This window comes from Lepus europaeus, chromosome 5 (assembly GCF_033115175.1).
Source record: "Lepus europaeus isolate LE1 chromosome 5, mLepTim1.pri, whole genome shotgun sequence".
Lineage (NCBI taxonomy): Eukaryota > Metazoa > Chordata > Mammalia > Lagomorpha > Leporidae > Lepus > Lepus europaeus.
The window spans coordinates 139,080,847-139,106,852 of record NC_084831.1 but is presented as its reverse complement, the minus strand read 5'-3'; the positions used below and the strand labels follow the sequence as shown (position 1 = coordinate 139,106,852).

Genomic DNA, 26,006 nt, shown 5'->3' with positions numbered 1-26,006 from the left:
CTGTCACCTACTGCCTTCCAGGGTGTGTCTCAGCAGAAAGGTGCAATCAGTCATGGAGCCAGGTTACAGGAGCAGAGGGGAGGCAGCTGAGACAGCCAGTACAGAGAATTCATTAGGCAAGTTTCTCCCTGAAAGACTTCCCCTTTTTTTCCCCAGAAAAACAGGGCAGTATGTAGAGAGAATTGTGGGTTCAAGGCAATGGGACTAGGATATTAGACACAGATCACGTTTCTATGTTGATAGAAAGGAAACTGATGATTCAGCAAAGATGGACTGATACAAGAACTTGAGTCCCTGAGAAGACAAGAGAGAATAGAACCAGAGTACAAAGGGGTAGGAGCAGAGACACTTGTAGATTGTTAGAAGGAAAGAAAGAGGAGAGGAGCAGATGAAAGTTTGTTTGTATATTTATTGAGAGAATTTCCATCTGATGACATCTCTGTGAGACAAGATCATCTCATGAAAATGATGAGGTAAAGAAGAAAAGGTATGCACAAATAACTCAGAGAATGGGAAATAGAATTTACTGGAGAAACATGAGAGAATGACCAACTGAATTGTGATTGATGATCACAAATTTAAGCTAAAAATAGGTTGGTTGCAAAATTCTGTTTAGAAGCACAAACTGGAGCAGATATTGGGGTTCATGCTGAACTGGAGAACTGATAGGTAGAGTTTTCTTTAAATCTGAGGAGGAGGTGGAAAGAGAGAGAGAGAGAGAGAGAGGACACTACCACTCACTGGGTCACTCTCCAAATATCCACAACAGCTTCTGCTGGACTGGGGAGGAAGGTAGTACTCAATTTGGGTCTCCCACGTGGGAAGCAGAAGCTCAGTTGGGCCATCGTCATTGCCTCCCAGGATCTGCATGAGCAGGAAGCTGGAATCAGGAGCTAGATCTGGGTGTTGAATCTAGGTACTCCAATGTGGGTCAAAGATACTTAACCACTAGGCTACTGCTCACCTAAGATGGGTGTGAATGAGGCAATAGAAAATTGAGGGAATTAATGATATTTGCATTGGTGTGAATGTGTTGGTAGAAAATGCTGAATGCACATTAGAATCACTCTGAAGCTTCCAAAAACCCCAACTTAATAGGTCTAAAGGCATCTCAGTGCTTCTAATGTGCAACTGGCATTGAGAATCACTCTGTAGACCATGAATCTAAGTTGAGACATGATGAAAAATAGGGGCAGGCTGGTGAAAGTAAGGAAGGGGTGGGGTCAATGAATGTGAGATCACTATGCCATCAATAAATGATAGGAGTAGAGTACTATTAGCAAGTACGCTAGAACGGTAGCAAGTCATGATTGGTAAGTTAATATTTAAAGATGGCCTAGGTGGGGCCGGCACTGTGGCATTTGCGGGTAAAGCCACCGCCTGCAGTGCCAGCATTCTATATGGGCACCGGGTTGGATCCCAGCTGCTCCATTTCCTATCCAGCTCTCTGCTATGGCTTGGGAAGGCACTGGAAGATGGCCCGTAGTCCTTGGGCCCTTGCACCCACATGGGAGACCTGGAAAAAACCTCAGGCTCCTGGCTTCAGATAGGTCCAGCTCCAGCTGTTAAGGCCATTTGGGGAGTGAATCAGCAAGTGGAAGACCTCTCTCTCTCTCTCTCTCTCTCTCTCTGCCTTTCAAATGAATGAATAAATCTTTTTTTTTTTTTTTTTTTTTTAAAAAGAGCTCCAGCCTGCGTGGAGCTCTCTGCCACACTGCAGCTGAAGTCACATCAAGGTGAGGGATATGACAGAGGACACTGGCTACATCCAATGTGAGACGTCTTCAGACTTTTATTCTACCCTGTCCTGATGCAGATGAGGAGGCAGGCTCAGATGCAGGAAGTGACTTGCCCAAGGTCACCAACCACTGTGACTGCCACGGCGAATCTGTTCACAGAAGACCCCAGGAGACACCTCTTTGCCCAAGCCCAGGGCAGGTCTCAGAGCCCCTCTTCTGCTCTCTCCCTGCTGGGCCCCAAGACAGAGACACCACACACAGCCATGCTGCCAGTGTCACTTTATTTAGGATATGTTAGTGCCAGGGCATAGATTCTTGGTCAGGGGTAGGTGGGCAGGCCCGGGAGGAGGTGGCCAGGGCCTCAGAATCCCCAGATGACAAGAGTGGCAGTAGACTCATTGAGTAGGGGCCTGTCAGCGCTTTGAGAAGTCACCTCCTGGGGACAAGCAAGGGAGAGAGGGGACAGCAACAGAGACAGAGAGGTCAGAAGGGCTGGAGGCAGGGCAGGAGAGGGAAACAGCCCAGAGCAAATGCCAGCCCTGCCACTGCACTCCTCCCAGGTTTGATTTACTCTACGCACCAACACTACTGTGTGATAGGAGAAGAAACTGGAGTAAGGAGAAGAGGGGCAAGGGCCAGGCTAGAAGCACTCAAAGAAGAACGAGGCGAGGGGCTGGCTCACAGCTCCTGGGTCCGCCCCCCACCTGGAGCCCCACCCAGACCCACCCTGGCAGGCGCTGCACTGGCAGCCCTGGATGACCGGCAGCACCACTGGCTCAGATCGGCCTCCTGGACAGCGCAGGTTCAGGATCCGCACCGGGCTCTCGGGGTCCAGGCGGTAGCTACAGCAGTCGCACTGGCTCTGCAGGTAGGGCTCCTGGGCAAGACAGGGGCAGAATGGAGCTCCCTCCATTTCCTGGCCCTGTCCCATCTAAGGGAGGCGGGGCAGTGTCACCCCCAAGTCTCCCTTCACGCCAGCCCCCACCCAATCTGAACCTCAACCTCTACAGGTTCAATGACTGCTTCCTGGCAGCAGGGGAAAGCCACAGCTTCTACCCCAGGGGCTTACAGTGTAGTGGGAAAGACAGACCAATAAGATAAGGAACTGTAAACAATTAAGCCCTAACTGTTCAGGTCCTAAATGCTAGGTAAGTAAGCTACCTCCAATGCACACTCCTCTTGCTCCATGATTATAGGGGTCCTCCATATATGTTCCTCTGTGCATGTAATTTAATTGTGCCTATAATTGTATTTCTAACTGTACTTTGAAATTGGTAATACATTCACACAATACCAAGTTCAAAAACTATAAAAGCTTGTTTGGTGAAAAAGAATCTACCTCCAATTTTTATCCCACGATCATTCAATTTCCCTTCCCAGGGGTGGAGGAGGGAAGGAATCTCCTAATGACTTTCTTTCTTTAAAAATCCCCAAAGTGAGGGCTGGCGTTGTGGCATAGCAAGTAAGGTTGTTGCCTGTGACACTGGCACCCCAAATGGGTGCCGGTTTGTGTCCCAGCTGCTCCACTTTTTATCCAGCTCCCTGTTAATGGCCTGGGAAAAGCAGCAGAAGATGGCCCAAGTGTTTGGGCCCCTGCCACCCACTTGGGAGACCTGGATGATGCTCCTGGTTCCTGGCTTTGGTCTGGCCCAGTACTGGCCATTGCACCATCTGGGGAGTAAACCAGCGGTAGAAGATATCTCTCTGTCTCTCTCTCTCTCTTTCCTCTGTCTGTAACTCTTTCAAAATAATTAAATAAATCTTTAAAAACAAATTCCCAAGGTGACTAGGGAATGCATTCCCAGGACAGGGAGTGCCCCTAGCGGGCAGCTTTGTCTTTCTTCCAGGATGACATGACCCAGGTGGGCCCAGCAGGGAGAAAGGGCCACAGAGGAGGGGTCGGGGCTGTTTCATTCAGAGATGGCCGGGCCCTGGCTGTGCGGATCTTGAGCAGCAGCTCTCCAGGCTCAGGGTGAGAGGGCTGTGTGAAGGGGTGGGTACAGAGTCCCTAGGAAGATCCTAACAACAAGCAGGGCTGGGCTTCTGGGTCCAGGGAGAGTGAGTGCAGCGCAGAGCCACTGCTAGTCTCTGTATAGGGACCTGCCCTATATAGCACCCTGCTAGGAAATGAATGTGGCAGCCCTAGGAGCTCTCACTCTGTATGATGGGCCCAGGTATTGGAGTCTAGCTTGGCTCCTCCGTGCCTTTCTTTGTTGAAGTCCCTGGAGGGGGCACCGTGGGGTGGGCAAAGGAGCCTGTGGGGGCTGCAGCAAGTGTAGAGCTCCCTGGAGGAGGCAGATCTCTGGCATAGACCAGTGCTTTGGTGCAAGGCTCTGGCCATCTGTCTGTCCTGCCTGCCTATCAGAGCTGTGAGAATGGAGAATGCCCTTTGTGCCCTCCAGGCTGTGCCCAGCGACCAGGCCCCTGGGCCAGTGCAGCAGTCCCTGGCTCACCTCAGGCATGACATTGGTGCTGGATGGGCAGTGCCCACTGCAGTAGCTCACTTCTACCTGATCCAGGTGGCAGGGGCCCTTGCTGAGGTTTCGAAGCTCCGTGAGGTGCCGGCAGGGTGCTGTAGGGGAGGAGCAGGCGAGTGTGGCAGGAGGAGGGGCGGGGAGAGGGGGACTCTGCAGTGCAGAGAGGCAAAGCCTGTGACTGAGGGGAGCCTGTGGGGCAGGGATGGCTCAGACCCCCTGGAGCAGGCACATGCTAGGCTGAAAGTGCCAGTAGGGGGCGGTTGGGAAGAAGGAACCAGGCCAGAGATAGGCAGTGCAGGAGGTGTCCCAGGTCCCCTCCATACCCAGAGCCTCCAGGCGGCACGTGGGACAACAGCTCCCCGGTTCCTGCACCTTCACCTCGCCCTGTAGAGGGAGCCGTCCCAGATCCACTCAGCAGGTGGTGCTGATAGCCCCAGCCCCTGGGATCAGCCTTGGACAAGGAGCCCAGGGAACCACCTCCAGAGGTTACCTGAGCACAGGTGAGGAGGGGACAGTGCCGGGTGCAGACACTCCTGCCATTAAGGCAGTGGCAGCTCTCACAGGCCTCCTGCCATTTGGATCCGGGCTGGGGAGAGGGAGGGCAGATTTTCCCTTTGGTCTCCCTGGCTGGTGCCCTTCTCTTTGATATCACCCCAGATCCCCAAACCCAGCCTGGAAACGCACAGCCGGGCAGTGGACTTGGAGCAGAGTAGGAGCAAGAAGAGTCTCAGGATGGAGATGGACCGCTGGGGCCAGAGCAAGAGGACCCAGTCCCAGAGAGAGCCAGCCAAGCCCTGTGTGCTGCTGCAGGGCTGCAGAGTGGCTAGGCGGGGCAGGGCTATGGCCAGAGTGGGGTAGGGCTACAGATCAAATTCACTGGGTGGGGAGGCTGGGTTCAGGGTTGGGGCAGCGGCCGAAGGCACAGTGTCTCACCAAGTGGGGATGCCCATGGTGCCAGCACTCGCAGAGGTCTGCAGGGACGCAGGGGCCCGCCAGGCTGCGGAAGTGCCCTCGCTGGCACACACAGCTGGGGTCCTGTGAGGCACTGCAGTTGCTCAGAGCCTCTGTGGTGTTTGTCTCCTGGCATGTCTGCTCGCAGGGCCCGAGCTCCCCGGCGGCCACCTGTTGCCATATTTCCCCTGGGGGGCACACTGCCCGGAAGATCATGCACACCGGCTCAGCCTGGATCCAGCCTGCATCTTCCCTCCACAACTCCTGCCCGCACCACCACCTCGCTGGGCAGCCCTCCTGTTACTCCTCCCTTCCCAGGGGCTCCCACCCACACCTACCCAAACACTAGCTGGGCTCAGGCCAGGTCTCACCTCCTTCAGGAAGCCCCCCCAATCAATCTTGTCTACCCTGACCTCTGCATTCTCAACAATGACGTCACATCCTGTGGTGCTGCCTTCTTGTCAGAGACCCAGAGACTGTCTCCTGCTGCATCTGTTCTGCTGGGTCGTCCACCCTCACCAGCCAGGCTGAGGCTGCACCCAGTCACGCCTTATTTCTGAATCCAGAGCCCAGTAGGGCAGAGCTGGGCACACAGTGCTGGGCCCTTAGCCTTGATCAGCTGGGGCCATGCTGCACAGACCACATACACCTGGGCCTGGGGACTGCCAGGCCAGGCCCCTTGCTTCTGCTCATCCCTCTGCACCTCAGCTTCCTCACTGGCAAGAACCTTTACTCCCTGGCATCACCCACAGCCCCGACTTGGTGCACACAGTACATTGGTGATTGCTGCCATGAGCAAGAGGCATCATGCTCAGTGTCCAGGGAGTGCTGGGTCTCAGGCCAGGGAGGCATCAGTGGGGACAGATTGGAAGGGGCTTCCTGAAGGAGGTAGCTTGGCCTGGGCTTGGGGGCAGGGCCCTCCTCTCCTCCTCAGCCTTGGCTTTGAGGGCCAGCAGGGCAGGGGCAGCCGCATCTCACCCTGACAGTCGGTGAGGGAGCAGCTGAAGGCGCCACCTTGGCAGACACTGGGAAGACAGAAGTACAGGCTCAAATGTCTCCTGCTCCCTTCTCCCCACCCCCACTTTTGCCCCGATCCCCCCAAACCCCTCCTCTACCCCCACCCACCACTGGGCTCGCATGTCCTCACCAGCGGGTGCAGTTCTGGGTGAGCACGGTCCCTGGGGGCAGCTCCCGGGCCTGCTCTTCAAGGGTCAAGTTGAGGCCCCAGGGCAGAGTGAGCTGGGGGCAGGGGCAGGCAGCGGGCAGCACACACGTGCCGTTGTGCAGCAGCTGAAGCGGGCAGGCTCAGTTACACTTGGACCACCTCCTCCTCCCTCCCCATGGCCTACTTCCCCCACGCAGGAGTCAGGACCTGTACCCACCTGCCCACTAGGGCAGCCACAGCCAGGCTGGCAGGGTTCCTGCACACAGACGGTGCCAGGCTGCAGGTGGGAGCAGAGGTGTGGACACAAGGTGGCACAGGACGTGAGCACCTGGCCAGGGGGGCACTCTGCGGAGGGCGCACAGGCAGTGAGGAGAGTGAACCTGGGGACAGGCTACCTCAGACATCCCTCCCCACAGCTGGGACAGGGCTGTGGCAGAGGGAAGAACAGGTACCCACCACCCAGGACACTCACCAGGGCAAGGCTGCGGGCTGCACGCCTGCCATTGCTCTGTGTCCTGGGCCTGGCATGGTGCCCCTCCAGGGCGCTCCTGGCAGCTCCGATGGCGCTTCATCGTGCCCCCAGCACAGGGAGCTGAGCACGCGCTCCAGGCTGACCAAGGCCCCAGCACTGGACATGTTTGGTGTGGGCACACCAGGGACCCATTGACACAGGTGCTGTGGACAAAGTGTACGAAGCAGGCTTAAGCCTGAGTCAGAGTTAGTAGCAACCATAAGCCCTGACCTGTTGTGAGTCTCCACCCCGAGCTCCCTGCCCCGGCTCTGGCCTGGCCACCAAAGCGGCATACCAGTTCTGGCAGTCCAGCTGCACCACCTCGGCTGGGACCAGCTCCCTTGAGGCGTTGGCACTGGGAAGGCCACAGCGACAAGAGGAGATGGGCACGCAGTGCCCATCCTGCACCAGCTGACCAGGGGGACAGCGGCAGCCTGGGGGTGGGGGTGGGGAGGACAAACAGGATTCACTGGTCAGGCCAGGATGTGCCGGTGGATCCTCTGGCAGCCAGATGGAGTCCCAAGCTTGGTCTCCACAATCTCCCTGGCTCCCTGGGCACAGGAGGGGCTGCTATAGCTCATCCCACAGGTGGCCACCACCTCACAGCCCTCAGGCCCCCGAAAGCACCCGCCTGGGTTCAGCTGAGCCTCACTTTATACAGGGCTTGCTGTCAGTTGCCAAAGGTGACTCCGAGATCCAGGGTCCTGCCCTATATAATTTATGATCCTCCAGTCTGAACCTCCCCCTGCCCTACCCCTCCCCAGACCACACACCCTTTGGGAACAGGGGGCAGGCTCTGGCAGAACTCCCTGGCGGGGCCATGGCCAAGGTACCTGGGCGGCAGGGTCCCTGCAGGCACTGCACACGGTCCCACAGATCGACACAGCTGCGAGGGCACCGGTTGGCACAGTCAAGGGTGGCCACAGTGTTCCGGGCCTCACAGCTCTCCCCTGGGAACCGGGAGATTAGGCTGTGCTGGGGATGCTGCTGGGTCCCAGGGCAGCACCCTCCTCTCCACTGCACCAACCTCCTCAGGTGCCATCTTTGATGTTCTAGCCTCGCCCCCTCCATGCTGGGATGGGAGTTACCTGGGCAAGACCCCATGTTGCAGCTCTCAGTCTGAGCCCATGGCCCCTGACAGCCTCCTCCAGGGGGGCCCCTTGCCTCTCTCCAGCGCAGCCGGAATCCCCCACTGCAGGGCACCTGGCAAGGGCTCCAGGGCCCCCACGGACCCCACAGGCAGGAATCTGGGAAGACAAAATAGAAGTTCCCAGGCACCAGCTTTCTCCCTGCCTCCTGCTGCCAGCCAAGGCCTTGGGCTCCACCCCAGCAAACATGGCCTGCTCTGAGGCTTGCTAGGCTCTCTTCTCAAAGCCTCTTTCTTTTTTTTTTCTTTTCTTCTTCTTCTTCTTTTTTTTTTGACAAGTAGAGTGGACAGTGAGAGAGAGAGAGAGAGACAGAGAGAAAGGTCTTCCTTTTCCGTTGGTTCACCCCAAATGGCCATTGCGGCCGGCGTACCCCACTGATCCGAAGCCAGGAGCCAGGTGCTTCTCCTGGCTTCCCATGTGGGGGCAGAGCCCAAGGACTTGGGCCATCCTCCACTGCCCTCCTGGGCCACAGCAGAGAGCTGGACTGGAAGAGGGGCAACCGGGACAGAATCTGGCACCCCGACAGGGACTAGAACCTGGTGTGCCGGTGCCGCAGGCAGAGGATTAGCCTAGTGAGCCATGGCGCCGGCCTCAAAGCCTCTTTCTTGCCACTACTTGGTCCCCAGCCAGCTTCAAATCCACCAGGGTTAGCAGGTGGGCTAACTCTTATCCACCGGAATGGACGCACGGCTGGGCCCCCTGTCCAGCTCACCCCACCTGCATTCCAGACCCCTCCCCATTACCGCGGCAGACCGCAGGGTCAGGACAGAGGCGGTGCTGGCTGAGGGGGGCGGTGCAGAGGTCTGGGGCTCCGGCCCAGGGTCTCCCTGTCTCAGGGTCCAGACAGAGGCGGTGGCGGTGCTGCTCCGAAGCCAGCATGGGAGCCGAGGCTGGGGAGAGACTGGCTGGGTCCAGCGCCCAGTGCCCTTCCAGGGTGGTTCTAGAGGAGGGGGCCAGGATGCTGGAGGGCAGGCAGGGCCCACAGGGTGACCACTCCGACCAGCCACTCAGAGGCAGAAGACCTAGAAAGGGCAGTACGTGGGTGCCTTTCCCAGAGGCCCCTCGGCCCAGCAGAGGCAAGAGAGGTGGGAAACAGGTAAGGTTGGAGGGTGTGGGGTGCAGGGAAGGCGACCCATCCTCCCGGTTCCTTGGGAACCGCCCCCGCCCTGCCCAGTCCTAGGCTACGTGGACCGCTGTCTCCCAAGGACAGGGTTACCTTGACAGCCCTGGCTGCTGCACTGAAGCTCCCCATGCTGGCATTCACTGTGGGGGAGGGGTCAGTCAGGGTGAGCTTGGGGGTGGGGCAGGACCCAGCCCAGAGCTGGGAGGGGAAAATGGAGGGGTACATAGGGGGCTGGATGAGGGAGCTGTAAGCTTGGGCATCTTAGAGCCTCCTGGCCAGAGGCTGGACTAGGCTCTCAGGGCTCATCTTGGCTTTCTCTGCCTGGGTCAGGCTGCCCGCCCACTCTCCGGCCCCAGGCCTCTCGTGCTCCCTGCCTTTCCTTGTCACTCACCACTCCTTACAGCCCAGTCGCAGGTGGTCCCCGGGGGCCAGGGTCAACCTGGCTCCCTCTTCTGAGGTGTGCTGGCAGTTACACTCCTCTGGGGGGATGCAGCCCCCCGCTTGCTCCAGCAGCCCCTGTGTGGCAGGAGGGACAGAGGAAGGGATGTGTGGTGATCACTTTGTCACCCGGATACCAACACAGGCCTGCAGCAGGTGCACATGAGCGTTGTTGAGCACACGGGCAGGAAAATGAACACGAACTGGGAAGAGGCTCCAGGGACTGAGGTTGTTTGGAGAGAGTGGGGTCACCATGAGCATCGCAGAGAAGAGGGAGTGTGGGCCTCCTTCCACTTGGGAGTCTCCCCCAGTCCCAGCCCTCACCTTGGGGCAATAGCAGCCAGGCTGGCAGGGCGGCAGGTCCTGGCAGAGATGATGGCTCAGGTGTGTGGCACAGAGCCCAGCACAGGGGAAGCCACAGGGCTGGAACTTGAAGGGAGGTGTGCAGCTGTTCTCTGAGTAAGGGGGAGAGAGGCCGGTGGGAGAACAGCCCAGAGACACCCTCCCCAACTCTGGACGCCCAGAGCCGGATTGCAAGTTCCCACGGAGGCCCCTCGGGGTCACCTGGTGAGAGGACAAGACTGCCCCCTGCTGCATATCACGACAGACCCACGTCCCCAGGGAAGGCTCAGTAGAGTCTGGGCCTCAGAGAGCCAGGAAGCTGCATGGAGGAGGGGGCTGCGGGAGTTACAGGCCAGGCACATGCTCCAGGGATTGGCACAGGAGAAACAGGGGCAGAGATGAGGTGGACATAGTACACTCTCCTGGGGGCCACTTCAAGGGGCAACCGACAGTTGGGCCAGCAGCTGGTGGTGAGGGCTTGGGGAGAGCTGCCAGGAAGAGAGAGTAGCTGAGGCCAGGGGAGGAACCGGGGGCAGGGGCAGTGCAGGTGCAGGCAACCGCTCTGAAGTCCTAGGGTACCGGGTCTGCTCTGAGGAGAGCTGGGAGTGCCAGGGGAGCCCTTGGAAGCTACTGCTCCGACTCAGCTGCCTGGCTTCCCGCAGATGGGCCTCACCTGAGCAGTTGCTGGTGAGACAAGGCCGGAAGTGGCCATCCAGACGTGTGCAGGTGGCCCCTGCCCCAGCGTCTCCAGAGGCGGGGCTCTGGTGTCGGTAGCGCTGCTGCACCAGTACCTGGCATGAGCAGCGTGTCCAGCTGCTCCAGCTGCTCCACACGCACTGCTCTAGGGACCAGAGTGGGGGACATCAGGCTCGTGCCTCCTGGGGCCCCTTCAGATTCTCCCGTGCCTGCCCTCCCCTCTCATCCAGCTCTAGCCAGGACCCTGGCATCGGAGAAGGCCAGGAGGGAACCAGAGGCCCCTCAGGCTGGCCTCCCGCTCCTCCAGCAGGGAGCTACGTCACAGAAGGCTCTGAAGGGAAGCGATGGAAAAGAGGCGGGCAAAAGACTGGAGGGTAGACAAAGACATGTTTCTGGGTGATGGTCCGGGGGTTGGGAAACACGCATTAATCCCCGACTTCTCCAAGGCAGGAAAACAGGGCAGCAGGCCTCCCTCCCAAGCACACTCACCCAGGCAGGGCCCCAGGTAGCAGGCTCGGGTGTCCAGGTGGGCAAAGGTGCCATTGCAGGCAGGGTCTGCCTCGGCCAGCAGGCAGGGGCAGGACCCAGGGCGGGAGGCCAGGCCTGGGCCACAGCTTTGGGAACAGGGCCCCCACGGGCCCCAGGAGCAGGCCTCCAGCAGGTCCAGGCAAGGCTGCTGCCCGCAGTGTTGTGTCTGGGTGTTGGGGCCACGGCACGGGGTTCCCCCGGGGCTGGGGGTCGGGCCCGTACAGGATCGGTTGCGAACCTGGTTTCCACCTCCACAGGAGACGGGGCAGTCGGACCAGGGGGACCACATGGTCCAGGTCCCAGGCACTGCGGGAGGGCACAGATGAGGCTGGGAGAGTAGAGGCGGAGGCAGGGGCAGGGGCAGGGGACCTTTTGTGGCACAGGGGGTGGGCAGTTGGGTGGGGGGAAATAGGGGACACAGAGCAGACAGCAGGCAGGGCATGAGGGCAGTGGGGTGGGCTGAAGTGGCAGTGGGATGCACCCAGACCTGCACACTTGGTGTCTTCTTTGCAGACCACGCCCTCCGGGGTGCAGGAGCTGGGGGAGAAACTCAGACTCAGGGGCCCTGCTGTGCAGCAGGAGGGTCCCAGGCACCCTTCCCCATCTGCACTCACCACTGCTGGCACTCGCCCTGCAGCCAGCTGTCCCCTAGGGCTTGGGGGCGGGTGCCATGCAGGCACAGAGGTGGGCATGGGGCCTGAGGGCAGGGCTGGCTCTGTGATTGCTCCTCCTGACACTCCGGGGCCCAGGAACCTGATGTGGAGGACCTGAGCAGGGCCCAGGCAGAGGAGGTGAGGAGACAGCCCAGGCCCTTACCACCCACCCTTCTGCCTCCTGGGGAGACACCCTCAGCAGAGACCCTAGAGTGGCACAGAAGGCAGCTAAGGAGACCAGGGACAGAGCTGACCCAGCACAGGAGACATGCAGTTGGCAGAGACAGTAGGACCAAGGAACACCATGTCACCAAGTAGGAGCACCGGGCAGAGGGAGGCCCTGGTAGGACAGGGGGCACTAGCGTCCCCTCGCCCCATACCGGAAGCGGCTCTGCTGCCCGTGAGGCCCACACGAGTGGCTGCAGGGACTCCAGGCTGACCAGCGGCTCCAGGTGCAGTGAGTGGGAGGCGGGCAGGGCTGCGCCGTGCAGGAGAGGTGGCCGGCCCAGCAGGAGCAGTTGTTGCAGGCCTCCTGGTGCTGGCTCCCCGGGGCCCAGCTGTGGCCTTGGGCATCTGTGCACTCGCAGTGCCCGATTGGCACGCAGCCGCCATCCTGCTCCAGGGACCCTGCGGGGAGGCTGGTGCTGCCACCCCGGCCCCACCACCCCTTCCCACTGCGCCATCCCCAAATGCGTCTGAAGAGCCAGTGGCACCTACCCTCAGAGCAACGGCAGCCCGACTGGCACGCCTGGTCTCCCTGACACACAACTCCATCCTGGAGGTCCGAGCAGCGGCGGGGACAGCGGTTGGCGCAGGTGACCAGCTCCATGCCCGCTGGGCAGCCTTCCTCTGAGTGGCGAGGAGGCCCAGAATGAGGAAAGTGCTGAGCCCTAGGGCACCAGCAGGGGCCTTTCCTCCTCCCTGGCTTCTCCCCCGCCCCCAGATGCAGGTGCCCACGGAAATAAGAGGTACTTGTGGAGGCCCTGGGGTTGGGGCAGTCTTCAGCAGAAAATGATTTGCTGTCATCCGCCGTTAAGTTCTCACACCTGGCAGAGTAGGGCTGGATTTGTGTGCTCATCCCCAGGGGCCTGGGTGGGGGGTGCAGTGTGGGTGCCGAGTGCCTCCCTGAGGGCCTGGCACCACAGAGGAGCCAGGGCTCACAGGGCTGGGAGGGTCAGTTAAAGAAGGAGTAGCCAGGGTGAGTGGCATTGTGGCAGAATGGGTTAAGCCATTGCCCGTGAGGCTAGTGTCCCATATCAGAGCAAGGCTCAAGTCCTCCCTGCTACGCTCCCGATCCAGCTCCCTGCTAATGTGCCTGGGGAAGCAGTGGAGGATGGCCTGAGTGCTTGGACCCCTGTACCCAATGTGGGAGACCCAGATGAAGCTTCTGGCTCCTGGCTCCCAGCCCTGGCCATTGTGGCTGCTTGGGAGTAAACCGGCAGATGGAAGCTCTGGCTCTCTCTCTCTCTCTCTGCACCTTTCAAATATATATACATTTGAAATATATATATATATATTTGAAAAAAATACATATATTTTCAAATATATATATTCAATTATACATATTTCAAATATATATTTATATATAAACATATAAATAACATAATATATAAATATATATACATATATTATATGTATATATATATATATATGTATGAGCAGAGGGTCAGAGCTCAATTCCAGCCCAGCTGGCTCAGCCCATACCCCATAGGGACTAGGCACACTCCTGACTGTGTCACTGGCAAACCCCTCAAAAACTTGACAGGATCAGGTGGTTTTTCAGGAGTTGGAGATGGGGGAAGATGGCAGGAGGCTGTGGTGGGCAGGGGATGGGCTCCTGCAGCTCATCTCTGGGCTAGGGTGCAGGCAACAGACACACCCCCCCCAGAGGGTGGGGTGGCAGCCCATCTCCCTGTGTGTCACATGGGCACTGATGGGGGAGCATTTGAGGTGGCAGGGGAGAGTCGGCAGAGGAAGCTCGGAAGGGTTGGGAGTGGCTGTCACCATTGCCATACCACAGGGCATGGGGTTGCAGAGCCGGACGTGGTGCCTCTCCCCAGCACAGGGGGTACCCCCATTCTTGGGTGGGGGGCTCGAGCAGCTGCGGCTCCTCAGGGACTGGCCTCCCCCACAGCTCCGGTCACACCAGGACCAGGGGCTCCAGCGTGACCAGCCCCCGGGCACTGCGTGCACAAGAAGACAGCTTCATTATAGGGGTCTGCTCCAGCAGTGAGGCCGCACACATCCCATGAGCCTGGGCCAGGGTCAGGGTGAGGCACGGACAAGGCTGGCTAAGGCCAGCTTGGGGCCTGGGAGGGGCACTTGCATGGGGGCCTCCCTGGGGACAGCCACGGAGGAGCCTGGTGCAGGCCCTGGTCTCTCCCAGCCTGGCTCTCACCTGGGCAGGCATGCAGGTTGCAGAAGCGGCGCTCCTGGTAAGCGGTAAGGATGTCGGGACACCAGTGGCCGCCGGGCCCAGGGGGATGGTATGCCCGCAGGCGGCGCTGCTGGCCCACCCCACAGCTGCGCGAGCAAGGTGCCCAGGGGCCCCAGGCTGCCCAGGAGCAGTTCCCAGGCACACAGCCAGGACCGGAGCACAGGGGCAGCGGCTCTGCAGGACCAAGTGGAGCTGGAGTCAGCAGACCCTGCCTCGCCCTCTCCGCACCTGCCTCGCTCAGCTGGAGACCTCTGTGAGGGAAGCTGCGACCTCATCCAGAGTGCAAGGCTCCCATTCGGGATCGGACTCTCACTGGGCAGTAACCCCAGACTGATGGGGCTGCTGTGGGATTTCGATGGAAACTCGTGTGTTTCACATACCCGTGAGCAAGGACCAAGGAATCTGCTGGAAGTTGGCAGGTTCCCCAACAGCTGGTGGGGTTGGCAAAGAGACCCAGGGTCTGGAGGTGGACTGACTTGTGACTGGATGTCAGCATCACAAATGGGTCATTGCTCGGGGGGATTGGGTGTCGTGCTGGGGTTGGAGATCACAGCCGGCGGGCGCACCTGTGCACGAAGGCAGGTTGCAGGGGCGCTCCTGCGTGGGGTCCCCCACAGTGCAGTTAGCAAGGCAGAGGCGGCTGCGGCTGCGCCACGCAGGGTGAGTGGGGTCTGTGCAGCTGCGGGAGCACGGGGACCACGGGGACCATGGGCCCCAGCCACCTGCGAGGAGCGGGAGGGAGGGGCAGCTCCTGCTGAGTCAGCCTGGCCTCCAGCCCCTCCTGGAAGCAGGGCTGCAGAGGGAAAGGGGCCCACATTTCTCTTCCCAAAGGGAGACCACGTGGGAGACGTGCAGGGAGTCTGGGGCTACCTGGAAGGCCCGTCACTGGCACCACTGTGGACCCTTCAGCCCCTGTGTCAAAAGAAACCCTGCTTAGCACACCCTGTCCACACTGGCAGGGTGCCACCACCCCGAGCTCGTCACAATTTGGTCCAGCCTTCCCTCTCCTGTGGACACTCCAGGCTCAGTGTTTTCTCACAGGATCCAGACTTTGCTTAAACCTTTCCTGCTGCCTGGCATTCCTTCCCTTCTAATGCTTATCAAGGTTCTCACCATTCCTCAAAACTCTCGGAAACTGCCTCCTCCAGGAAGCCCTCCTGGACTGCTCCTCTAGGGGAATCTTTTTCTCCCTGACTTTCTTTCTTTTTGGTGACAGGCAGAGTGGACAGTGAGAGAGAGAGAGAGAGAGAAAGGTCTTCCTTTTGCCATTGGTTCACCCTCCAATGGCCGCCACGGCCGGTGTATCACGTTGATCCGAAGCCAGGAGCCAGGTGCTTCTCCTGGTCTCCCAAGCGGGTGCAGGGCCCAAGGACTTGGGCCATCCTCCACTGCCCTCCCGGGCCATAGCAGAGAGCTGGACTGGAAAAGGGGCAACCGGGACAGAATCTGGTGCCCCAACCGGGACTAGAACCCGGTGTGCCGGCGCCACAAGGCAGAGGATTAGCCTATTGAGCCACGGTGCCGGCTGTCTCTCTGACTTTCTACAGCACTGTGCACCTTCAAGTAGAGCTCACCACATGTTGAAATCGGGCACTGGACTCCATGGCCAGGGCCCATCCTCACCCCCACCCCCATCTACATGCAGCATGGTGCCTCTGCCAAGAGCTCCGAAGTGCAAGCTGAATGTGGCCCAGTGAACATCTAGAACCAGCAGGTGGGAGGAAGGAAGATCCAGACACAGCAACAAGGACACACATACAGGAGAGGACGAGGGGCAGATGGAAGCAGATTCGGCCACCGCTCACCCAGCCCCTGGCAGCCCTGGTGCTGCCCACCACCTTCCCCCTTCCCTTACCAGGGCAGTCCGGGCTGGGGCAGTACTCCAGGTCCTGGTGGCGCCCAAGGCAGCCCTGGCCACCAGGAGGGTGCAGGGGACGCACACACTGGCGGCTGCGTGTACGGGTGCCCAGCCCGCCACAGGAGCGGGAGCATTGGCCCCAGGGGCTCCAGGGACCAAAACCACCACGGGCCTGAGGGCAGTCCTCCGTGGAGCAGGACAGCTTCCCGTGTGCACAGGAGCTGGGGAGAAAGCCAGGGTGAGGCACAGGGAGGGCGGACAGGGAGAAGGTGTGGGCGAGTCTTGGGCCCCAAAGGACAAAGAGATGGAGTCAGGGTTAGCTCAGGACCGGAGAGCAGACCAGACCCCCTCCCTAGACCTCAAATCTCCCCCAGGCTGCCCAGCCAAGCCCCCACAGTTCCCTCACCAGTTTCCACAGCCTATCCGAAGCATCTGGCCTGAGCCCAGCTCATCCCCAGGCCCAAGGGGCTGAGCCTTCTCTCCCAGAAAGGGCAGGTGGTCCCCAGGCTGAGTGCCTGTGGCTCCCAGCTCCTGCAGCAGCCACGCTGTCAGCACACAGGGGCACTCCTGAGTGGGTGGGCAGAGGATACAGTGCCTTCACACATCCTCCAAGGAGACTGGGGAAGGGGGCAGTGTGAGCACCTGGAGGAGGCTCTGGGGGCAGGGGCACCGTTGCCTTGCATCAGGGGTGTGAATGATTGTGAGAGGTGCATGGCCCGTGGGCTAAGCCCGAGGGATCAGCTGCTTCCCCACATGTGTGGCGCACTAGAGCAGGACACAGCAGGTGTGAACAGAGGCCCTTAGAGGACAGGGCTTGGCAACAGGCAGAAAGAGCCCCAGCCAGGAACCGGAGGAATTGGATGACTGAGTCAATTCTGCAGCTGACTGCATGGCCCTGATGTGTCCCTTTCCCTGGGCCCTGTGTCGATTTGTCTCTAAAGTCAGGCAGGTGGGACTGGCTGGCTGCTCAGGTCCCTTCGGGCCGTGGCTATGGTTACGGGAGAGGGGGCAGAGGCCACTGGAGAGCCAGTTTCAGAACTGGGAGAGGAATCCCGGTGTGCCAGCTGGGCTCCACAGAGCTGAAGCAGCACCGCTGAGCCCTGCACCTGCCTGCCAGAGTGAAGGGCGAGGAGGTGAAAGAGGGGCAGTGAGGACCCCCTGCACAGGAGGGCAGGGGTGAAGCTGGGCCAGCGGGGTGTGGATGCACAGTGGCGGAGGCCCCCCCTTCCTGGCCAGCTGGGTGCTGACCTGCACGCAGGCCAGCTGGTGCTGGAAGGCGCCCTGGGGGCAGTGGCAGCCTTCCTCGCAGCTGTCGGAGAAGCAGTCCACTTGCCCCATGACGTGGGCACAGGAGAAGGGGCAGCCCTCACCGGGCTGGCACTCACGGTACAGGCGGCCGGCCGGGCAGCCTGCCTCTGGAGAAACACCTGTGTCAGAACCCAGCTCCTGTCCACTGCTCAGGCTGCCTCCCTCAGGGCCCGCCCTGTCTGCGGCCTACCTTTTGCCCTCCCTCCAGCACCCATGCCCCCGCCCTGGGCAGTGCCCCTTCCCACAGGCTCCCCTCGCCTGGCTGCTTCCTCCTTCACTTGCAGGGGAAGGGACAGGTGAGGGGACAGGGAGGGGGAGGTCAAAAGGTGCCCGTGAGGTTAGCCAAAGGCTCAGATGAGACCTAGCTGGGTGGAAGTGTCCAGGGCGGAGGCTGGCTGGGGCTCACCTCTGCACACCTGGGTGTGGCAAGTACGGCTCTGGCGGGCGTTCCCCGGGCAGGGGGGTCGGGGACAGTGCCGGGAGCGCAGCTGCTCTCCTCCGCCGCAGGAGACACTGCAATCCTCCCAGGGGCCCCAGGAGTCCCACACTCCCAGGCCAGGGCAGCTGGGCACCTCCTGGCACTGCAGGTTGCCTGCCACGCAGGTGCTGCAGATAAGAGAGGGCATCCAATGCGGGGCCTGGCCCGCTGCCCTGCTCCCTGGGGCCCCCTTCTCTGAACTTACCAGTTGTCACACGGCCCAGTCACCACTTCTCCAGGTTCCAGGCTCTCCCAAGAACTGAGCCCGGACCCTGCTGAACGACTCCGGTTCCCAGGGATCCCTGAAGGGCATGAGAATGGGGTGGGGCCCAAGCTCAGCACTCCCCTGTAACTCCCTCCTCCTGCCCCCTGCCTTTTACTCCCCTCCCTATCAGCCTCCACCTCATGGCACCCTGGGATATCCTGGGATGTGGGGTGGGGACGGGTCCGGGGAGGTGCAGGGGACCATGTCGGGGGAGGGGAGAGGCACAGGGGCCAGGCAGGGTGGCCTTGCAGTGCTCAGGGGCTCTGGGCCAGGTGAGGGCAAGGGTGGCACTGACCCATGGCTCCAGGTTGGTACTGGCAGCGGCAGCGGGCTGGGTGCACGCAGAGCCCGTCCTGGAAGAGCTGGCCCAGGGGGCACCCGCAGTTGGGCTGGCAACCGGTTGAGCCTGGCTGGCACACACTCCCAGGGGACAGGTCCTGGCAGGAGCGGGGGCAGGGCCGCCCACAGGGGAGCAGAGCCAGGCCACCCCCACAGTCTAGGGCAGGAGGGAAGCAGACAGGGTAGGTGCTGAGGGACTATTCTGACAGGTAAGAACCCGCCTGCTGTGCCTACTACCTGCTGGGACTGGTCACCTTGCTCCAACCCACAGGTGAGTGACCTGAGGGCTGTCCCTGGCAGTGACATGGATATCAGGTCAGAGGTCAGAGGCAGCAGCTCCCAGCCTGTGCCCGAGTCCTCACCTGTGCACTGTGTGGCATTGTCCTGACAAGGGCGACTCTGCACGTGGGCCCCCAGGCAGGGCCTGCCTCCCTCAGAGGTGGGGGGCCGGCTGCAGGCCCGACTCCGGTGGGACAGTCCCAGGCATGTGTCACAGGGAGACCATGGCTCCCACGGACTCCAGGCTCCATCCACTGTGTGGGCAGACAGAAGCACCCACCTCAGGAGCATCCAGGTTATCCTGGGTGCAGAGATGTTTTGGGGCCCTTGTGGAAGGGGGCATCGCACCTGGGCAGGTGGCAGGGCTGGGACAGGCCTCCCTCTGATGCTGAGCCTCAGCCTCCCCGGGGCATGAGGCGCCCCCATGCTGAGGTGCAGGGCAGGTGCAGGCCCGGGAACGGGTCCTCATCTCGCCCCTGCAGGGCTGGGAGCAGGCTGTCCACTCCGACCATGGGCACCAGGCTCCAGGCACTGCCAAAACAGAGGGCTCTGGGATGTGGTCCATCTCTTCCTCCAGCTCAGGCCCCATGTGGCCCAGGGCCACTTGGCACCTCCCTGCAAGCTGGGCACATACCTGGGCAAGGCAGGTCTGTGCAGTTCAGCCTCCCCTCCATGCAGGTGCTGGGCAGGGGGACACACACAGGGGAGGAAGAAGCAGCAGCCTCATCCCTTGCCTCCCTCTTGTGCTCCCTGGTTCCTGCTGGGGCCTCAGCTCTGCTCTCCTCCCCTCTCCTGAGCCTCTTGAGCCTGTTTCCTGTCCCACTCAGTCCCCCAGGGGTGTCTCCAGCCAGGATGCCCTGCAGCAGACCGTGTGGCCTGACAGCAGCTGCGAACACCAAGTCTGCTACTCCTCCTGCCCCCCCCCCCCACTCCCCAGGAGCACAGGTCCAGCCCTCTGCAGACACACAGTGCTGGCTGCCTCAGTTTCCCTGTGGATAAGACAGGGGTCATGGTGGCCGCCCTGCACGCTCTCGGGGACAGCGGAGACTCTGGAGAGCTCTGGAGCACAGCTCGGCACATCCTTCTCTCACCAGTGGTTGCAGCCATCTGGCCTCAGCAGCTGAGCGCCTGGACGGTGCCGCTGCCCGGTCAGCAGGTCCAGGCAGCTGCAGTGATCAGGATGCACACAGATGACACCGTCAGCACTCAGCACTTGGCCTGGTGGGCAGTAGCAGCCGGGCTGGCAGCGCCACACGCAGTGCTGGGGGATAGCAAGGGAGGGCTCAGATCAGTAGTTGGGGGCGGGTGGGGGGAATCGCAGACAATCAACCACAAAGCACTCTGGAGAGACAGCAAAGTGGCCAGGAGGGTGGGGGGAAGTGTGACCTCCAGTTCAGAGGCTGCACGTTTTGCTAAGAAAGGCCAGGGACGGGGAAGGGTCGGGGGAGAGGGGGACAAGTCAGACTTGCGGTTTTCACTCTGGGGAAGAGAGGGGAGGGAGGAGCAGCCGTGAGGAGGGCCACTGCGGCTCCCCGGGGAATGGACCGAGGTGTCTGAGAGAGTGAAGCCCCAGTTACTAAGTGTCTCGGGCTCAGAGAGTGACTGGGGCTGATGGCCTGGGAGTTGAGGTTGTGCAGGCGCCCTGGGCAGCTGGCTGGGCAGGGCATAGGTTTGGGAAGGAGCTGGGAGCCAGCCAGATCACAGTCTCGGTGAGCCCTCCTCTGCCTCCTCCCTCACTGCCAGCTCCCCACGCCACGGCCTCAGGGCACTGTCCTACTCCTCAGAGCTCTTACAGAGCCGGCCAGTCTCGGATTCCTGTCTGCCTTTCCCAGCCCAGAATACAGGATTGGGTCAGGGAAGGGGCAGTGGGGACGGGGATCTGTGGCCCCCATAGGCACTCAGCGACTATTCACACCCACGGCATTGGGAAAGTTATGGTGGAGCCAGCTCCCCTCCTGCATGTTCATGGTATGCATGCCATATAAATTCTAATCTGAGAGATGTTTGACGTTCTGAAGCCAAGGGCTGCAGCAGGAGGCTGACTCCTTCTGGATAAAGGGAGCTGGCCTGGTGGGCGTGGTCACCTGAACCCACTCCCCACCCTCATCCCCGCCCCCTTCGGGGCTGGGCTGCCTAGCACCAGGCAACAAGAGGCCATGAACCCAAAGCTACACCTTGCAAGTATAGAGACCTTGCAAGCTACACCTTGCCCCGACTCAGAGATCCCTAAGCCAGCGGTCAGGCGGGGTCAGGCGGGGTCAGGTGAGATGCCGAGGGTGCCCAGACTCACCACTAGGTCATCACAGGAGCGAGGGCAGGGAGGGCCACAGGTGCTGTACTCTGTGCCTTCAATGGTGGTGCAGTTGGTCACTGTGGTAGGGCAGGGTGAGGTGAGAGCCCCGTGGGGTCCTTGACACGCTGCCTCCAGCTTTTCCCTTGTCCCCCTGGGCCTCCAATCCCTGGCAGGTACCTGGGCATGGCCAAGCCTGGCAGGCTTCTCCCTGGGCCTGAGGCCCCTCACAATAGTCCCCCAGGCCCTGGGGTGCAGGCTGGTCACAGGCCCGGGTCCGGCTGCGCAGGCCTCCCCCACAGCTCCGGCTACAGCTGGACCAGGGCCCCCAATGACCCCAGCCCCCAGCTCCTGGGGAGACAACAGAGGAATGAATGGGGAGGAGATGTCAGGGCCTGGGGTAGGTGACCCAAGGCACAGTGGCCGCCACCCTGGACAAGCACTCACGGTCGCACGGGGGCAGGAGGCAAGGCTCTTCCTCAGCCTCTGGGCCTGGGCAGAAAGATGTGGGGGTGGCTGGTGGGGGCAGTGGGGCCATGGTGCTCAGCACCACGGTGGGGGTCCTGGCACAGAAGCGGTGCCGATGGCGGCGGGCAGGGCCACAGGAGGCTGAGCACATGCTCCACGGGGTCCAGGGTGACCATGTGGGTTGACCTTGAGGGTGTGCGGGAAGGTGAGGGCAGAGAGAAGGTGAGCAGTGCTGGCTGACCTGGGCCAGGGAGAGGCCATCCCAGCCCCATGTCCCCCACCTTTCCCAAGGGCTTCCATCCCCTGGCCCACTGCTGCTGCTGAGTGAGAAGGTGGGGTGCCTGCCAGAAATGGGGTCCCCTTCTCACCCTGTTCACAAGGCCAGGAGCTGCAGTTGGTGATGAGCCCAGCCACACAGGAGCTGTTAGGGGAGTGGGAGGGGTCTGGGTGGTCTTTCGGGCTGCACCTTGTCTCCCTGAATCCCTAAGTCCTAGTCCCCAGTACCTATAAATGTGTCCTGATTTGCAAACAGGGGTCATCAAATCAAAGGGAGGGCCCCCGTCCCACACGACCCCTGTCTTTCTGAGAAGAAGAGATCTGGACACAGACACACAAGGCGGGCGGACGAGGAGAGGTGCAGAGAGTGGCCGACATCTATGAGCTATGGAACGCCAGGAGAGGAGAGGGCCCTCGCCTCAGCAGGGAGCTGCCGGTCTGCTATTCAATCCCGTGGTGTGCATGCAGGAAGACAGGTGGGGCAAGGGGAGGGGAGGGGAAGGCAGGTGTGGCCTCGGGTGTACAGCTACTTGGAGTGGGGGTGGCGCCTCACCAGTTTTCACAGGGGCGGAGCACAACACTGCCAGGGGCGTGGAGGTGCCCCCCATGGGCACAGGGGCAGTCCTGGGCGGGCACACACACATTGTTCTGGAAAGAAATCCCAACCATCAGCCTGCCCTGCCCACAGTCAGCCCGACCCCCCTAAACACCTCCTGGGCTCCCACCAGGAAGATGCAGACTCTGGGCTGCAGGGGTCAAGGAGCCCCCAGTTTCTGGGAGAACAAGACCAAACCCCCTCGGCAGGACATAACAGCACCTATGCAAATAGGCAATGTGCCACTTCCACAGCAATGGTGTGCAAATAAAACCCATGTTTCATCAGCAAAAGACAAATGGACAAACCCAGCATGCATGGGGAAGTAGGTGGGGTCCCTAAGATCCAGAAGAAATCGGCTGAGTAGCAAAGTCAAACACATGAAGTTCATGGGCCAGGCCCTGGGGAGCCCTGGGCCTGGCTCCTGCGACCAGGCACATGATTCCTCCAATTTCATGAAGGAGGAATCTGAGGGATGAGGCTACTACTACAGGAGAGCCTCATGGCACTGGGCTGACAAGAATCTGTCCCATAACCACAGCAGCTCCGGAACCCTGCATCCTCACTCCACCCTTCCCAACAATGTTTCTGAGCCCTGGTTCCCAATATTCCAGTCTTTAAGCTCAGGTCAGGACCACCTCCTCCAGGAAGCCCTTTACGACTGAGTCTCAACCTGCAAAGTTCACTTCCTGTCCATCTGATGGCTCTCCCTCCCCCCAGCCCAAGACTGAGCATACAGGAGGTGCTCAATAAATAACTGGTGATAATCTGAGAGGACACAGCTCTTGAGCAGGGAGATTCATTTAGACCTTCTAGATCTATCCTCATTTGCAAATGAGAAACCAGAGACTTGCCCAGGTCACCTGCTGGTTCTGGCTGGTGCTGAGCCATGACCATGAGCTCAGAGCTCTTTCCTCAGCGATGTAGGGTCTCCCTGACTCCAGCCCATAATCCTCAGCTCTGCCCCTGCCCAGGTCCCGTCAGTCCCTTCCCTGCCACGCCCAGGTCCCCAGCAGCTGTGGGGGCCTCAGCAGTGGCTGTCAGGACACTCACCAGCAGGAGCATCCCTGGTGGGCAGTAACAGCCAGGGTGGCAGGTCTGGTTGGCGCCTCTCAGGGCACTGAGCTCTGCACAGGAGGCAGGGCCCTGGGCACAGTCCAGCCACCGCTTGTCCCTGGGACACATGCCCGGTGCTGGCCCTGGGGACATGGAAATTGACACCCTTGTCCTGGCACACAGCTCTCCCCTGTGTTCCCAAACTGCTGGAGGCATCAGCCCTGGGTTTGGCTGGGGTCGTCATGAGAGCTGCACAATGGCTGTGGGGAGGGGGCTGACTGCACTTTGGGTTGGTGAGGACAAGACCTGGAGGGTCCCCAGGGCGGCCTCACCGGCACAGGGCTGTAGACCACAGGTAGAGAACTCCATAGGGCTGTGTGGGCCACTGCCTTGGGTGCGGTTCCTGTAGCCACCTCCACAGGGCACGGAGCACGGGGTCCAGGGGCCCCACTCCCCACTCGGACCTGGAGGTGGCACTCAGGTCACTGCAGGCTGTGCCTGCTGCACCCAGGACACCTTCTCATCCCGCCTAGACACCCTGGGCACCCCTGCTCGCTTCACTTCCCCCCTCACATCCCCCCTCAGGAGACCTCACACCTCCAACGCAGGGCGGGGGGCTTCAGGACTGGGCCTAGAACTGGTCTGGGCTCAGGCGAGGATTCGGGGGTCCTCTAGGGAGGGTCTGCGGGGAATGGACGCCCAGGGCTCTCTGGGGACTGTCTCTTAGTGATGCCTCCTAGGGAAGTCCCATGCACCTTGGGGTGCTGGGGTGCAGACAATGGGAGCATTCCTGGGTTCTCTCTGAAAGGGTCTTTCAGGGGGAGGTCTCAGGACCTGGGTCCCTGCTCTCACCTCGGCATGGCTGCAGGCTACAGAATTCAGCCTCCATGTTGGGGCCCTGGCACTCAGCACCTCCAAAGGCTGCTGGGGGTGCAGTGCCCGCCCGGAAGCGGCGCCGAATGCCCACGTTGCAGCTGCGGCTACAGAGGCTCCATGGGGTCCAGGGACTCCAGCCACAGTCCACTGCCAGGGTGTGTGTGTGTGGAGGGGCGGAGGGCAGTGTGTGAATCCAGGCCAAACCCACAGGACCCTGATGTCCCTGGGGCACCACCAACACTCCCCATGTTTCATTTCGGAAGGGACCCAAATCCCTGACGACCCCTGAGGGCCCACCACTGAGGAGGTACCTGGGCAGAGCTCCGAGGTGCATATCATCTTGCCAGAGATACAGGTGCTGCAGAGAGAGTGGCTAGTGAGGCCTGACCCGGCCCACCCTGGCCACAGACAGCTCTGCCCTTAGACCCCTGTGTATCTGTCCTCAGGGGGAAACAGCTGAGGGGCTGGGGGCAGGGCAGGCCGCTGCACAGAATGGAAAGCCCAAATCTGGGAATGAGACAAGTTGCCCTGTGTCCCATGCAGAGGTCATGAGGAGACCCACACCCCCACCCTGGAGTACCCCTGACTGGATCCTTCAGTGCCTGGTTTTAGCAGGAGTCACCTCTCTATGCTTTTTATTCCACTTGGAACCACTAAACACCACGTGGAAACGACCTGGAGTGAAGGACCCGGGCAGCGACTTAGAAGGTGCTAGCATTCTCCTAGGAGGGGGAATGGGATGCCTTCCTTCCCAATAAGTGTTCTCCAACACTTGTTCTAAAGCTTGTTTGACAGATACAGGAGGTTCCAGATAAAGAACCTAAGAGAGGAACAGGGAGAAGGAGAGAGAGAGAAAGGGAGGGAGGGAGGGAAAGAGAGAGAGAGATAGAGGGAGAGAGAGAGAGAATATTAATATAAAGGAGGAAATTGAGGAAGTAGCCAGGGGATAGAAAGAAAAAGGGAAGAAGAAAATGAAAAATTAAGACAACAAAATGAAACAAAAAGGGAGAAAATGAGGGCAGAGGGTTAGAGCACCCTCTGCTGGAAGATCCTGGCATCAGCTTTGAGCAACCTTTGTGAGTCGAAATCCAGCTCAGCCCAGGCAGGTCATGATATTCAGGAAAGAAGCAGAGGAAACTGGGCGAAGTTAGAAGCCCCTCCCTCAAGTCTCTAGTTCCATCATGTCACTCCAGCTCCCTGAGACCATCTCCCACAAGTCACTGAGGCCTGGTCATGTCTCATTCCTTCAGCATTCCCAGGGCCTGTGCATGGCACCTAGGACTGCTGATGTGCTTAGGGGACAGGGGTGTGATGTGTGTGTGTGTGTGTGTGTTTGTAATGTATGTGAGAGAGAGGCCATCACACCTGCCCACCTCCAGGGCCATGCAGCCCCTCCCCCACCCACTAGCCTGAGCGCTGGGGATGTACCAGTTATTGCAGGGGTCCAGGCGGGCCACTGCTCCTGGTGTGTAGAGCTGCCCGTGCAGCTGGCAGGGGCACTGGCCACGGGGTAGGCAGCTAGTGTTGTGCAGGAAGAGACCAGGGGGGCAGGCACAGCCAGGGACACAGGATCCCATGCACTCCACCCCGGGGCTCTGTGCCAGGCACAGCCGAGTGCACGGGCCACCCTCCTGCTGACACTGCTCCTCCGAGCGGAACACCATGTCCCCTGGGCACTGGGCTGGATGGGAAATCAGCAGACCTGGACAG

General features: G+C 60.4%; 1 protein-coding gene across 1 annotated transcript in view; it reads right to left on the bottom strand.

Annotated features, from left to right (window-relative positions):
* Positions 1-2,051: 2,051 nt before the first annotated feature.
* LOC133759271 (SCO-spondin-like) overlaps positions 2,052-26,006 on the bottom strand; it is a 50,927-nt gene continuing 26,972 nt past the window's right edge. The window contains exons 56-102 of the mRNA XM_062190201.1: positions 25,725-25,977; positions 24,608-24,654; positions 24,273-24,443; positions 23,753-23,884; positions 23,418-23,563; positions 22,323-22,417; positions 21,862-21,914; positions 21,473-21,679; positions 21,206-21,376; positions 21,026-21,105; positions 19,827-19,996; positions 19,370-19,416; positions 19,084-19,266; positions 18,819-18,989; positions 18,413-18,613; positions 18,058-18,154; positions 17,781-17,980; positions 17,315-17,475; positions 16,473-16,633; positions 16,064-16,287; positions 15,079-15,120; positions 14,775-14,930; positions 14,170-14,382; positions 13,787-13,954; positions 12,489-12,620; positions 12,152-12,398; positions 11,733-11,885; positions 11,606-11,655; positions 11,080-11,424; positions 10,568-10,735; positions 9,877-10,007; positions 9,506-9,630; positions 9,208-9,254; positions 8,735-9,013; positions 7,932-8,090; positions 7,677-7,793; positions 7,139-7,277; positions 6,805-7,007; positions 6,550-6,677; positions 6,315-6,457; positions 6,146-6,192; positions 5,150-5,367; positions 4,707-4,802; positions 4,540-4,600; positions 4,193-4,311; positions 2,466-2,616; positions 2,052-2,175 (exon numbers count right to left, since the gene is read on the bottom strand). Coding sequence (XP_062046185.1) covers positions 2,153-2,175; positions 2,466-2,616; positions 4,193-4,311; positions 4,540-4,600; positions 4,707-4,802; positions 5,150-5,367; positions 6,146-6,192; positions 6,315-6,457; positions 6,550-6,677; positions 6,805-7,007; positions 7,139-7,277; positions 7,677-7,793; positions 7,932-8,090; positions 8,735-9,013; positions 9,208-9,254; positions 9,506-9,630; positions 9,877-10,007; positions 10,568-10,735; positions 11,080-11,424; positions 11,606-11,655; positions 11,733-11,885; positions 12,152-12,398; positions 12,489-12,620; positions 13,787-13,954; positions 14,170-14,382; positions 14,775-14,930; positions 15,079-15,120; positions 16,064-16,287; positions 16,473-16,633; positions 17,315-17,475; positions 17,781-17,980; positions 18,058-18,154; positions 18,413-18,613; positions 18,819-18,989; positions 19,084-19,266; positions 19,370-19,416; positions 19,827-19,996; positions 21,026-21,105; positions 21,206-21,376; positions 21,473-21,679; positions 21,862-21,914; positions 22,323-22,417; positions 23,418-23,563; positions 23,753-23,884; positions 24,273-24,443; positions 24,608-24,654; positions 25,725-25,977 — 6,830 coding nt within the window. The 3' untranslated portion in view covers positions 2,052-2,152. The remainder of the gene's footprint in view (positions 2,176-2,465; positions 2,617-4,192; positions 4,312-4,539; positions 4,601-4,706; positions 4,803-5,149; positions 5,368-6,145; positions 6,193-6,314; positions 6,458-6,549; positions 6,678-6,804; positions 7,008-7,138; positions 7,278-7,676; positions 7,794-7,931; positions 8,091-8,734; positions 9,014-9,207; positions 9,255-9,505; positions 9,631-9,876; positions 10,008-10,567; positions 10,736-11,079; positions 11,425-11,605; positions 11,656-11,732; positions 11,886-12,151; positions 12,399-12,488; positions 12,621-13,786; positions 13,955-14,169; positions 14,383-14,774; positions 14,931-15,078; positions 15,121-16,063; positions 16,288-16,472; positions 16,634-17,314; positions 17,476-17,780; positions 17,981-18,057; positions 18,155-18,412; positions 18,614-18,818; positions 18,990-19,083; positions 19,267-19,369; positions 19,417-19,826; positions 19,997-21,025; positions 21,106-21,205; positions 21,377-21,472; positions 21,680-21,861; positions 21,915-22,322; positions 22,418-23,417; positions 23,564-23,752; positions 23,885-24,272; positions 24,444-24,607; positions 24,655-25,724; positions 25,978-26,006) is intronic.